Source organism: Hordeum vulgare, chromosome 5H (genome assembly GCF_904849725.1).
Source record: "Hordeum vulgare subsp. vulgare chromosome 5H, MorexV3_pseudomolecules_assembly, whole genome shotgun sequence".
Classification (NCBI taxonomy): domain Eukaryota; kingdom Viridiplantae; phylum Streptophyta; class Magnoliopsida; order Poales; family Poaceae; genus Hordeum; species Hordeum vulgare.
Window position 1 is genome coordinate 22254647 of NC_058522.1, and position 14661 is coordinate 22269307.

At 45.8% G+C, this 14661-nt stretch overlaps 1 protein-coding gene and 1 pseudogene across 2 annotated transcripts; one reads left to right on the top strand and one right to left on the bottom strand.

Annotated features, from left to right (window-relative positions):
* Positions 1-660: 660 nt before the first annotated feature.
* Positions 661-3602, bottom strand: LOC123397825. Of its 2 annotated transcripts, XM_045092356.1 has the most exons (3): positions 2212-3602; positions 1284-1376; positions 661-862 (listed from the first exon to the last, which is right to left on the bottom strand). In XM_045092356.1, the coding sequence occupies exons 1-2, from the start codon at positions 3527-3529 to the stop codon at positions 1339-1341; spliced, it is 1356 nt and encodes a 451-aa protein (XP_044948291.1). In that variant the 5' UTR covers positions 3530-3602; the 3' UTR covers positions 661-862; positions 1284-1338. The 2 variants fall into 2 exon arrangements, with proteins under 2 accessions (XP_044948291.1, XP_044948292.1); XM_045092357.1 differs by lacking the exon at positions 1284-1376 and having other exon boundaries at positions 2212-3594.
* A 4865-nt stretch (positions 3603-8467) lies between these two features.
* Positions 8468-9052, top strand: LOC123396359 (annotated as a pseudogene).
* Positions 9053-14661: the final 5609 nt, after the last annotated feature.

Consider the following 14661-nt stretch of genomic DNA (forward strand, 5'->3'; position numbering starts at 1 on the left):
TTGGTACATCATGCACGCTTGTGTGATCATGCACAACATGATCATCGAGAATGAGCGTGGCAAAGATTTAGACTACTCACAGTATGAGCTCTTGGGACATCCCGTGCGAGTGCGACGGAGGGCTGAAAGGGTAGCCCGTTTTGTTGCCTCCTATCATGCCATTCGGCGTCCTGCAACGCACAATGATCTTCAGAAGGATCTGATTGAAGAGTGACGGGCATGGCATGGACGACAAAGAGCATGATTTGATTGTGTTTATTGCATTATTTGTATTGTATTGTTCATGAACTATTGGTTGTGTTTATTGCATTATTTGTTGTACTGAAGGATAAACTATTTGTTTGAATCGTAATGACTATTTATTGTTGATTTATTTTGTTTGTTTGATCGTTTTTGCTCCTATTTTTGGAAATGTATATGTGGTGTATATGTGGTTTGTGCGTGTTGCACGCGCTGCATTTTTGGGCACTGCTGGAGCGACGCGCGCGTGCTGCATTATAGCGCGGCTGTTGGAGTCAGCGCCTATCCCCACGCTAAACCAGCCGAAGCGCGCGCGGCAAACGCATTTTTTGAACGCGGCGCGAAGCGCGGCTGTTGGAGATGCTCTAAACGAGATAGTAATTCATCAGCGAACTACAATAAGCCCAAACTTCTCCAGACTTCCTCCAAAATGATACTTCGAATCTCCTAATCTGAGGGCTGAAACTACAGCTAGATTTCCCTCTAAACCAGATAATTCATAAATAAACAACTAGAATAGATCCAAACTTATCCAGATTTCCTCTAAAATGAGAGTTCGACAAACTACTGCCATATAGCTTCCTAATATAGCGCAACCCCTGCATCCATTACTTAGAGGAACCTGAAAAACACAGAAAAAAATTCAGGGACGTTTGACTACTCAACATGGAGAAGACTGACTCAATGTGGAAAATTGAAAACTGCGTAAACACAATTGCTATTATAGTTTATCTATCATTGCTATTATAATTTATCTATGATTCTATCTCACCTCGAAAAGCGAAATGGGAAGTCAGTTATCATCTTCACAACATGTTTACTTCATAACACAAAATTTCATCATTAACATTTGTTTGGAAATAACAAGCTTAATTCTGTTTCAGATTATATCAATTGTTGGTAATATATTTCATAAAAGGAAAAGAGCAATCATCAGTTCATCATTACGACAAGGAAAAATAAAACATCTTCAGTACTCACTATGCAAATGGATGACTAATAGTTGATGATCAACAAAGAAGCATTATAGAAGAGAATAGTACCCAGATGCATAAGCTGGCTGCCAAATTCATACCCATGCGCTACTTCTATATGAAACTAAACCAAATCATCTGTCGATTTCAAGACATCTTTGCCTGAAAAATTGTTTCCTCAGCCTAGGTAGTATAAACTTGAACGACAGATGCAATGCTAATCCAAAACAATCCATAACTGTATAAACTATGTTTGCTACTGGCTATGAAGAACATAGTGGTTGTGTGAATAGATACGATTTGGATCTTACTGAGGTACAACAACACCAAGTCGGTCTAAATAGATCAATAGTACCAATCCTAGTATTTGATTGCAATTCATGTTTGGTTCTTAATTACTGACAACATCAATTCGAGGTGCGTCACAAAATTCACCCATTTGTATATTTCCACATTATAAGTTTACAACGCATGAACAACTCACAATTTTCTGACCACGCACAAACCAATCAAGCAATGCACCAGCAAATGCAAAACTGAAACATAAGGAGATTGGCAGCAGTTAAAAGAAGCAGGTTTCCTCACTCAAGATCAAGGTAGTATAAACTTGAACAACAGACACAATGATAACCCAAAACAATTTATAACAGTATAAACTATGTGTTGCTACTTGCTATGAACACAATAGCTGTGCGAATAGATATGATTTGGACTTACTGAGGTACAACTACACCAACTCGGCCTAACTAGATCAATAGTACCAATCCTTGTATTTGATTGCAAATTACATCATGTTTGGATCTTACTGACAATGTCAATTCGATGTGCATCACAAAAGTCATCCATTTGTATGTTTCCGCATTACAAGTTTATAACCCATGAACAACTCACAATTTTCTGACCATGCACAAACCAATTAAGCAATGCATCAGCAAATGGAAAACTGAGAAGCAAGGAGATTGGTAGCAGTTAAAAGAAGCAGGTGACTACTACATACCTGCCGTGGGGATCCGGCTTGATCCAAGCCACGGTGGAAGCACGCATGGCATGAGAGAAATGTACTCGCCGCCAACCGGAGTGGCCGCCCCGATCACCTTCCCATTGTGGATGTCCACGACAAGGACGCCCTCGCCGACCTTGAGGTAAATGGCACTGGCGTTGAGCGGGTCAAGCACAGCGATCTGCGGCCCCGCCTGTCCCGAGTTCTCCTGCCACGGGTAGCCGCCGTCCGCCAACACCTGCCTGAGCGCCACCTGCTGCTCCAGCTTCCAGCCGCTGCCCTCCTCGTCGTCGAGCGCGTAAGAGCTGAGAAGGAACGGTTCACGAGGAGATACCTCGGCGTAGCGCAGCCTCCCCTCGCAAACCCCGATGCGCCGGCGATTGGCCACATCCAGAATCAACTGCGTCCGTTCGCCGACCTTGCTGGGATCCGTTTCGTCCACAGGAGCAGGCGCGGGCAGCACGCTGCCGCTCGGCAGCTCGACGAAGCGGATCTCCGGCCGGTCGGCGAACGGGTCGACGGAGACGGCACCCAAGGTGAGGTCGACCCACCACAGGCGGCCGCCGAAGGCAACCGTCTCCTGGTTCATCCGCATCGGGCGCAGGAGCGATGGATTGCCATGGATGGGCCGTACCACCTTCCACTTTCCTTCCTCGGAGAGAAACCGCACGACGGCGGCGCCGTTGTGGACGAACTCGGCGACGGCGAACCTGTCGGGCGGGCCGCACCCGAGCCCTCCGTCTGCCTGGGTGAGGAGGCCCATGTGGTGGACGGCGAAGGCCCTCCTGGAGCCGGCGATGTCCGGCAGGCGGAGCATCTGGCCGGTGAGGGGGTTGCAGACGAAGCGCTGGACTTCGGGGCTCCCGGCCAGGTCCCAGGGGGTGCAAGGGCCCTCCGCCCGGAGGTCGTGGTAGCTGAGCAGGAGGTGGACGTCGTCGCTGGCGGCGCCGACGCTGCCGAAGAGGAGCTGGACGAGGTTGCCGCCGAGGTATCGGAGGACGTCGCTGCTGCCTGCGGTTGGGCGTTCCGTGGGATCGATGAGGTGCGCTGGGGCGAAGATGTGGGAAATGCCCGGAGGATCCACGGGGCGGAAGCGCGCGCCCGGGGCCGAGGACGACCTGTCGACCTCCGATGTGTCGTGGATGATTGCCCATGGCGGGTGCGTGGCGGCGGCGGAGGAGGTGGAGAGGGAGCGGCGGAGGCGGGCGGAGAGGTCGGCGGTGGGGAGGGAGCGGCCTGGGACTGCGACGGCGGTGGAGAGGGAGCGGCGGAGGCGGCCGGAGAGGGAGCGGGGTAGGAGGCGGCGGAGCGACATGGCGTTGGGGTGGTGGCGTCGTCGCACTCGCACTCTCAGCGGAGCGTGGTGTGGTCCGTTGGACCGAATGACGGGCTGGTCGTAGTCTCCTGTAGACTCGTGGCAGTGCGCAGCTGTAGACCACGGGTCTGCAGCCTGACAAAGGCAAAGTCTTGCGTGCGCATGGACTGCTAGCAAGTTTGAACTTTTTGAACCCTCTTTACCAATTTCGAATTTGAAACAGGGTCATCACTCGTTCACACCTGGATAAGTACCCTACCGCCGGATAGGTAGTTACAGGGACTGAGAACAAGAGCAAGTTAAGTTGTAAGAGCAATTTTAACCGGTCGATTCAAACGGACGATGATTTTGTTCGCTTCTCGTTCATTTGAGTTGTCCACCAGCTCTGTGTCCGTTCGGTTTATGATTTGAATCGACAACGCGTCCAATGGGTCGATTCATATTTGTAAGCTGTGCAAATAATGTCGCTTCTCCGTCATGCTGAGCAGGTCCGGTCCTGTGATTTCAAAGGATCGAGACGGAGTAAAACATAGGGGCCCTTAATATAAACATCAAACTAATAATCAAATGGTTTACATATATGATGTGTTGGTAATAAGTGAATCTAAATGCAATATTCGTGGCAATTAATATATAATATTATCTTGAAATTTTCTTCTAACAACTCAAGATGAAAAATTGCTGGTAATGGTACCGATATCAACATCATCCAGTTATAGACGTGATTCTATCAATCAATGTACATGTTCCCCTCTTTCTTTTTGACTACCGGATGCAAACTTTTTTGATGATGTGATGATGCCGAAATTTAAAAAGCAATTAGTAGTAATTAAAACAAACATAAACCTAACATCAATTCATTTGGACAAAATCATTAATTCGATTTAGCAAAAATCACACAAGATAGTATTCCAAGAAAAAAAATCACAAGGCAAAGCTCAGACGTACCTTCTCTCATACTCTTGTGTGGAAGCGAGTGATGGAGCATCCACTTTTGCATGCGACGTGTGTTGCTCTTATTTCTTGATGAGTCGCCGACGTAGAAGAATCATGGAAAAAATAAAAAAGGTCATCGAGGCAGCACACAGGCTAGGTTAATTAGGAAGATAAAACCTCGACCATAAGTCATCTCTAGCCATTAATTAGATCAATTAAATTAGGCAATTAGCACGGAACAATAAACAATTAGTTATCTTTGCATGGCCCATGGCTGCTGGCCAAGTACCACAGGGCCCCTTGGGACTTTGGGCTCGGGGCGGCCCGCCGCACCACAGGCCCCTTGGGACTTTGGGCTCGGGGCGGCCCGCCACAGGGGGAAGAGAAGCACGCCTTGATGCTGAGGCATCATATTGTCTCAAGATCGTGGAGATGTTTCGAACGTTCATCCTTTGTGATCATATTATGCATGATCACACAAGCAGTCATCACTTTTCATAGCTTTTTGGTGCTTCAAATTCTAGCAGGATACCGAACTATGCCCATTAAGATTATAAAACACCAAAGACACACTCGACATCCTTCCTAGCACTCTTTTGCTCTCGGACAAATATTTTCCTCTCCTCTCTTGCTCCCAGTGCATGCAGTCTATGCTGCCAAGCATCCATGGGAAGCCCCGGCTGGCATTGGTCGCCAAGTGGGTTGTGTCTGCAGCAGTCGGCTCTCTACTCAGGGCCAAACACTACAACCACAGCCTTGCAGAATCTGTACAACGACTCTATGCACGTAGACTCACTCATACGGACGTACTCATCGATAAGATCACCGGATACTCCATAAGTAAACATCTCGATGGCTGCAGTGCATTTCCGATAAGATGAGAAGCCAATTTTTCCAATGGCATCATCTTTGCACTCGAAGTAGTCATCGTATCCGACCACCCCCTCTTGAATCTAGTTGAAAACATGCCTAGCCATACGGAAACGACGCCGAAATTTCTGATGTTTGAACAGCGGGGTGCTTTTGTCAAAGTAATCCTTCCATAGAATGAAGTGGCCGTTCTCTTGGTTGCGATTCAGCGCCGGAACATGCTCCAGAATCGAGCCTCGGAACAACGGCCGCTGCCTATTAAGGTCGTCATGGATCAAAACGGCAAGCAGCATCTCCTCATCGTCAGATGAGGAATCGTCGGAATCGCATAGAACATTATGGAAAAAGAACTCGTCGACGCACTCCATTTGTATCTTGAGGCAAACTATTGAACAGCTTGCGGGCGTGGACGACGAAGCTGACCGGTGACGGTGGATTGGGGTCGGGGAAGCTGCGGTGGCCCGGGCGGCGATGCGGCCGGCGGCGTGGGTAGGCACTGGGGAGGTACAGGAGGAGGCGCCGGAACTGGGCAGCGCCGGCGACGGGGCCAGGAGCGAGGCGGGGGCTAGGACCGAGTCGATGGCAAGCTGTCGGCACTGTCGGTAGGGGTGAAGAACGACCAATGTGCCACCGACTGGCGGGCCAGGGATTAATCCTTAAACCTCGGCCAAGTGGTTTCCGTAACAAGAAAAAGGCCCGGGAAAGTGTGTGTAGAGGAGATGTTATGCGAAGATCACTAAGCTAGCTAGTTCCATGCATGATGTGATGGCTTTAAGGGCATGTTTGGTAGCGTGTATGGAGGGTGCATGAGCCTAGAAGTTCCCTTCCTGGTCCATTTTTCGTTCTTTGGTAGAGTGTATGAGCTGAGGAGAGCATAGCTCAACTCATGCAAAAAAGGGGCCTTACCTATGCTGAGCCCAGCACCCTCACGGAGGTGAGCTGAGGAGAGCTATGATGAGCCCAGCACCCTCGCCCCACCGCGCCCTCGCCCCGCCGCTCCCCGGCTGCCTCGCCCTCGCCCTCCCGCGCCACTCCCGAGCCCCGTCGCGTCGAGCCTCTCCCAAGCCCCAACGCCCTCGCCCCCGCCGCGCCGCGCCTCTCCCAAGCCCCGACGACCTCGCCCTCGCCCCCGTTGCGTCACGCCCCTCCCAAGCCCCGCCGCTCCCCGATCGCCTCGCCTTCGCCCCGCCATGTCGCGCCCCCTCCGCCCCGGCGGCCTCGCCCTCGCCCCGGCGGCCGTCCTCTTCCTCCTCCCGAGCCCCGACGGCGGATTCGCCCGCGTCGCGCCCCTCCCGATCCCCGGCGGCGGCCTCGCACTGCACCTCTTCCCCATATCACACATATCCTACCAAACACAGTCTCATCCAAGCATGTCTCAACACATACATGACCACCAAACAACTGAAGATGTATGTATTCATCATGTCTATACCTAATGCATCAACAAGGAACAACTATGCTCGGGTGAGAACTGCTGCCAAACACACCCTAATTGTCAAGTGTGTGCATAATGTGCATCCGTCCTCGGGCCTACAGCTTCGGGTCGACCGCTAGCGTGGGATGGAGGCAGTGGCAAAGCTATGTTGAGACTGGGGAGGGGGGCACTACCTCCCAACCTTGGATCAACTCCCGAACAAAAAAATATTAGGAGCGTTTAAAATAGATTTTTATAGCATCCCCCTCACACGTCTCCAACGTATCTATATTTTTTTATTATTCCATGCTATAATATTATCATTCTAAAATACATTTTCGGTATTTATTTGTTGATTCATATTAGTTTTAAGCACTAACCTATTAACCCAGTGCCAAGTGTAAGTTGTCGTTTTCTGCATGTTTTTGGTTTTTCATGTTTACAGTATCAAACAAAGTCGAATTGCCACGAAACTTTTTGATGATTTTTTCTGGACCAAAAGAAGACCTGGAATCTTCGGGAGAAGACATGATAGGGCTTGATTCCTAGTATCCGCTATGTTCCGAGATTGGTGTTACTATGAATTTGTTATGGTTAATGCTTGTCAATAGGGTCCGAGTGCCATGATTTCAGATCTGAACCTATTATGTTTTCATGAATATATAAGAGTGATTTGAATCCTATCTTACAAGGTATAGTTACCTTGTAAACCGTGGTAGTGTAAATTTTACTTACGGGATACTGTAAAATGAGGTGCCATGAGGCACGCCATAGCAGATCCTTCAAAGTGTATTGCATAATTTAAAAATACTACGTAAACATAGTTCCCGCCACCATACTTTGTCAGAATCGCACAAACTAGAAACCTAATCTAAACCATCATCATCATCCTTCTTGACATGGAGATGATACTCAATGGTAGAGCTGGGATGGGCCTGCACGAAGACGTGCTTTTCCCTGGCTGCCTCCAGCCGTGTGGCAGCCCCTTCTTCTCTGGCGGCAATGGCCTCCTTCGCCACGAAGAACTCATGCTCCGCGGTCCGAAGGCGCTTGGTCATTGCCAAAGGAGCTTCTCAAGGCGGTTGAACTCCCTCCATGCCCGTGTCCCGTCACTGCAGGAGAGGCGCCACGCTCCTATGCCTGCACGCGGCGCCAGTCCTCCATCGGCGGGCGTATGGCGGAGCTCCTTGTTAGGATTTAACTAATCCTATTAATCCATGCTTAAGGAATAGATGGCAGTTTCCATATGGAAACCGACGTCGGTTCTTGGTGCCTTCTCAAAGAGACACCTTTTCACTTCGTTTTTTTTGTAACTCTATATATAGATGTACCCATCATCAATAAAGATTAACTTGATTCATTTGTTGCCTCTCGACTTTTCTCTATTTCAACACGTTATCAGCCACGCTAGTCTCTAAGCAAGACCAAGAAGGCCATGAACAAAGAACACCGTCGATGGCTTGCTGGAAAAGAAGAGAGAAGAAGATGAACTCTGTAGCGGAGCTCGCGTGGTGGACGCTCTCGGCCTTCCCACTGGCTACGGCACCGCAATCGCTCCCGGCCATGATTGGAAGCCATGAAGCAAGTCTTGCCCCGGCGAGGCCCTTCCCGTGCTCGAGCCCACTGCCAGCGACAGCAGCCGGCATCGCCTTGGCGCACGACGGGATGCGGCTCCCTGCAGGGCAACGCTCTCTGGCGCGCGGCGCCCAGCACCGGTGATGGTCCTCGGCCTCCTTCCCATATCGCCCGCCTAGGGCGTCGTCCTCGTCGACTCCCAACGCGAGGCGCACGTGCCACCCGCGCCACGCCCTGCGCAAGGCCTTGGTCGTGCCCGCGCCCAGTCGTGCCGGGCCGTGGCCGTACCCGCCCGCGCCTGGCCGCGGCAGCGCTTGCCTGAGCCCGCCCGCGTCTGGCCGCGACCGCCCTCGCCCGAGCCCGCCCCCGGCCGCCGCCCGGCGGTGCGACGACCGTGGCCTTCCGACCACTCCCTGCCGACCACCAGCGGCGCCACGCCTGTGGCCGCCCATCTGCGCTAGCCGCCGGATCCCCCGCGCAACGGCGCCCCAGGCGCAGCCCAGGCCGGCAAGCCAAGCCAATGCGTGGCGGTGCAGTACAGGAGAAATCCCCACACGAACTTGCTCGTGAGAAAGAGATACAAAATCTTATCTCTTTGCAAGTTTTGCACTCTAACCCTACCCTTGTGGTTTTACCTATTTCTGAATAGGCCAAAACTTGTTTTGCAGTTAATTCTAGCAGTGATTTTATTCCTGTTATAGACCGTTAAATCTGGTACATATATTACAGTACCATTTTTCTGTTGAGTACCGATGTATTTCAGATCTTAAGTTGGTGTGATATATTTCCACGTTTATCACGTGTTGAGATTAATTACGTCCATTTACAATTTGAGATTTTTAATCTCTTGCGAAGATAATTTCAGTACATCTACGGTACTGATTTGCGATTGAGAATTTTCTTCTCTCACAAAACAAACTCATTGCAATTGAGATTAATTTTCTCTCGCAATATATTAATTCACCCTGCTGAATTTTCTTGCGATTTGATATAAGATCATCTCATTTAATTTGAGGTCTATACTATTTAAATTTTCACCTGAGCATCAAATTTGCAACATCATTACTATTCATTGCAATAGTAGTGTATATCTGTAGAGTACTTTGTACTCCAGAATAAATTGTGGTGTAATAAATTTCCATGTCATTCTACATGTCGAGATTATTTACATGTGTTATTTGCAATTGAGATTTTTAATTTCTTGCAAATAGAATCAATTCATCTTCATCGAGCCTTTGGCTTGATACAAGCAAGAATTGATGTGGAAAATCCCAAGTGTTGTTTTTCAAATTGATGTTTTGGGATCACAAGGTAGTGTGTAGATCTACTGCTTCGCAGATTATCACCACTACTATTAAAGCCTCTATTTTGTCACTCTGACAATATGATTGCTTTATAAAGTGCTCTCCCACACTTTTTTTAAGTCATGACATAAGGTATTACGAGTGAGTATCTACTGATTTCATCAGATTATACTCCCTAGTGTTGTGAGATCTACTCCATTGTGGAGATTATCTTCAAGGTGTCATACTTAACAATTTGAGATTCACATTAATGGTTTCAACGCAACTTCTTGAAATGCCCATTAATTTTGCTAAGTTCATGACAATATCAACCATGATGATCTTTAATTTACTCAATGTAAATTAATTATCTCTGGTTTACCCATAGAGGTAACATATGGCTATAGAATTTGAGGCATTCGTCCTCAATGGCCACCACTGTCCTATCTGGGCCATGGACATCATGATCGCTCTTGTGCCCCGCGGGATAATGTGTGCAATCCAGGATTCACTTCTGGTCAGGATCACACCGCTAACAGAAAAATATTGTCTTATACATTATAAGGCATTAGATTCAGATCTTAGCATCTGGTTATTCTGTATCAGCAATTCCTGGGATACAATTAACTCAAGGGCAAAGGTTTGAAGCTCACTTCAACTTTCAACCCAACATCACCAGGTGTCATGGGACCCTATGAGGAAGAGAATATGAAGGTTGAAGATGCCTCAAACGACATGTTTGGAGACTATGAGTAGTCTCTCAATCTCTTGAGTGCTCATTATTTATTTGTGTCCATTTACGATGTTGTACCAACAACATAAGTATTGTTGTCATCATATATTGCATGTCACAATATATTGTATCATCACTTTGGGACAAATAAATTTATATGTATTATATATATCTGACACTGATTTTCATATTGAGAATCTTCATGTGTATATATAGATTTCTACGGGAGTTAATCCAATGAAAGATGATATGTGCCTTGTGGACATATGCACCATAAACTCTATACTTGGGGAAGTCCAATGTTTCCACTCTCGTTGAGAGAAAGGAGATATTTTAAAATCGCTAGACGCGATGAGGTATTTGTTGGCTCATCTCGAGTCATATTTACTATCCCTCTGGGTACTCGAGTAATGTGAGAATGCTTTATTTCTCCTGGTTTAACTCATACCCTACTAAACTATAGAGGTTTTCGTCAAAATAGTTTCCATAGCGAAACTTATGATGACAACAAAGAGGACTAACTTCTCTTTACCATATGCAACGGATATGGCAAGCACATTTTCTATGTATCATCTGGATCGTACTACACATACGACACAACCCGTAGCACATGTTGCACATGAGATAGTTTTATAGAGTGTCTTGTACATGACAAACTTAACATTCTCGCCTTGATCACCGAGACATTGGGTTGAAAGCGAAACTATCAACAATTCCAATAGTTTATGATTATTATGATGCTAAATTCTAACAGTATTTGGATTTTGTGTGCATTACATGTGACACACGCAAGCTAATTTTAAGGCTTGCGCACCTTCAAGTCTACGCTGAACCACTCAGACTCCTTGAATGCATCAAGTCAAGGTAAGTGGCTCTTCCCATCCATTGAATAGACCATTCAGGTATTCCATGGTTCTAAAAGCAATATCTATACGATTGTATCAAGTGTGATTTATCCACATGAAACCATTGGCTCATTATCCTCACATCGATTTCAAGCAAATCGAATGGATAACATTGCAAAATTCTCCTTGAGTGCCTTTTCTATGGCCCTTGGATTGAAGTTTAGCAATTTATCCTAATGGCTAGACTCAAAATGGTTTGGTAGAATCCTTTATCCAAAGAATTAAGCTCATTGCATTATTTTTACTTTGGAATTGCAACTTACCAACTTTATGTTGGAGTCATGCAGTTTACACGCTCATGACAGAACTGCATAATATTATTCCCGTGTATCTTTGATATGTGGAAGTCTACCAAGTATTTCCCATCTGCGGTAATTCGGTTGCATACCGATATCACCACCCGGCATACATCATTGGCCCCTCAACATATAGTTGGGATCTATGTGAGGAATAATTGTATTTCCGTCAATACCTCAAGCCCCTCACATGGGGCGTTATTCAAGGTCAGTATGTTGATTCAATGAGGAATATTTCCAGGCACTAGGGGGAGAATTCAAGTACCATAAAGAATGTCAGGAAATTAGTGGAATGTTCAACACATTTCTGCCTCAAATCCACGTACTCAAAGATCTGAACCATGCTTCAGAAGATTTGCAGCACATTGCAAATAACCTGCCAGATTCATTTACTGACTATAAAGGTGTCAGCCAATCCTACAATCCTGTAAAAGTACGCCTGAAAGAGTGGAGGTACCAACAAAAACCACTCCACTCCCGTTCGATGCAACAGGGGGAGTTGTATGGCAAAGGTACATTAGGATTCAGCTTCTTGCAAGCAAGGATATCAAGGCCTATGAATCAGTAAATGCAAGTCAACTTCCCGTTGACAGACACCTAATGGGTAGCATACACGGTGGATGGGAAACCTCCACCAACCCAGGTCATAGTGCACACAATGACCGAGACATCGGAATACCCGACTCAATCGCATTGGGAAATCGTGAGCAGTCACCATGGGTAACGATATTTCCATCAACTATATATTGATATATAGATTCTGGAGAAACATAAAACCAGAAGACTACAATTGTCGACATACATTTTTCAACTAGATTGCAAAACCTTTCACATGATTCGGATCCAAAGACCATGGCCATGGCATAGTGTGAACAACACTAGGACTGAACTCAAGCAAAGGATATAATCTAGGTAGAAATAATCTTTCTCAATAATAGAAAGGTGTTCATAAGCAATACCTACACTAGTTTTCTTCTCGAAACAGAATTGAAAACAACAAGGTGGTGAAACATAGAGCAAGTATTGTAGCACAAGGGTTCACGCAGATACCCAAGTATTCTCCAGAGGTGGAATCTCTTTCTGATAATTTATATCATTGGCAGTATAAAATCATCTATCTCTGCAGTTGATAGATGTAGTAATCACATATCCATGTGGATCACTAGATTCAGACATATATGATTGATTCTCAATTGAATCTCACTTCTGAATCGAAATGCAAAATGCAACATATATTGTGCAAAAATCAGTAAGTCATCATACGACTTATTCTTGTCGGTACATATGGTACAACCGATGTAGTGAGTTCCTTATGCACAAGGATTACTCTACAATTATGATTATCCATGTTTGTGTGTCTACAATGACGACACATGTAATCATCTAAATGACGGAGTTTAAAATGAAGGATTTGGGTAAACCAAAATACCGCTCGTTACTACACTTGAGCACCTTCATTCATACATTATGGTATACTATGTTGTCTATATCCAAAATATATTGGAGAAATTCATTGAGGACAAATCTTATCCATCCATAACTCTCATGGTAGTTCATTCTTTAGACATAGGGAAATATCTATTTAGACCAAGAGATGATGGAAATGAGATATTGGGACTCAACGTTCCATAATGCCATTGGATCCACCAAACACAATTGGTTGGGAAGAATATCTTTCAATATCTCCAAGGCATCAAACATCTTGTCCTGGGATTTCAGTTTCACAGAAATGTGAGCACCGATATTATTGGATACATTGATCAGATCCCCACTATGTCAGATCGTAGACAAGCTTAGTGTTCATACTAGGTGTGGTAGCTCTCTCATGAAGAGTCTTCGAAACAGACCTTATGGCTACATCCACCAACCATTATTTCAAAGATAATATTGCTTGTTATTGCCCGGATGCAAACAGGTTACGTAATAAGCAGTATCGCTATATTGCATTTCTTGCAAATCAAATCATGTGACTGATTTGTTCATGGAATCTCTACCAACTTTTACATTTCAGAAACATGTTCATGGAATTGGTATGTGACGACCGGCTTCGAAATTTGCAAGAATCAGGGGGAGTATCTTCCTAAATTGTTCATGTTCAATGCATCATATTATACTCTTTTTCCCTCCATGAGTTACTATATAGGTTCTCATGAAGGTTTTTAATGAGGTAATATCAATACAAGATCATATGTCATACTTTCAGTTTTCCCCATCGGGGTTTTTAGGAAAGTATATACGACATATTTATTGACCTCTTAATTCTATGAGTTTTCTCGTATTGAGTTCAAAGAGGCAATAACCATTATTTGTTACATCATTTTTCTCCTTATTTTTTCCACTGGGTTTTGAAGGAGTTTTAGCAACATATCAAACACATATATCCTCATTTTTCCTACAGGGTTTTTGGAGGAGCTTTTCAAGATGATGATGCTTACACTAACTAAGCATAGATTAGGGGGAGTATTAGGATTTAACTAATCCTACTAATCCATGCTTAAGGAATAGATGGCAGTTTCCATACGGAAACCGACGTCGGTTCCTGGTGCCTTCTCGAAGAGACACCTTTTCACTTCGTGTCTTTTGTAACTCTATATATAGATGTACCCATCATCAATAAAGATTAACTTGATTCATTTGTTGTCTTTCGACTTCTCTCTCGATCTTTATTTCAACACTCCTGCCTCGTCGTCGTGACGACCTCGGCTCCCTCGATCACCACACACGCATCCTTGCTAGACATCGACGCCGGCTTTTTGAGGATGTGCGGGCGGCAAAGCGGTGAAAGGGAGAAGTAATTCGAAGGATGTGAACCCTTAATCGACCGGGTTCAGGTATATATAACGGATTCGACCAAGTTTTACAGGCCGCTTGTAAAAAAAATACTGCTCGATTCACTTTTACAATATCTGATCGACATTTTTTTTCCAGATCAGAATTTAATGGAGCGGCAAGCTTTTAAGGGTCTGGTTGCCTCCAAACGGATACGCCTCGTACCTGCCCATCTTGCTTACTCGCGACAGATCTGTGGTCACCGGCGTTGCAACTCCATGGATGGTGATAACATGGCAACGATGGTCAGCAGGAACTTAAAAAAAATCTAAAAAACGTATATACCCACCT

What these genes read in the sequence shown, in the direction of transcription:
- LOC123397825 (XM_045092356.1), bottom strand. Translation starts at nt 3,529, where the DNA reads ATGTCGCTCCGCCGCCTCCTACCCCGCTCCCTCTCCGGCCGCCTCCGC. An exon ending in AAGCCGGATCCCCACGGCAG is followed by an intron (nt 1,377 to 2,211) that starts GTATGTAGTAGT and finishes ACAATTTTTCAG; the next exon opens with GCAAAGATGTCTTGAAATCG.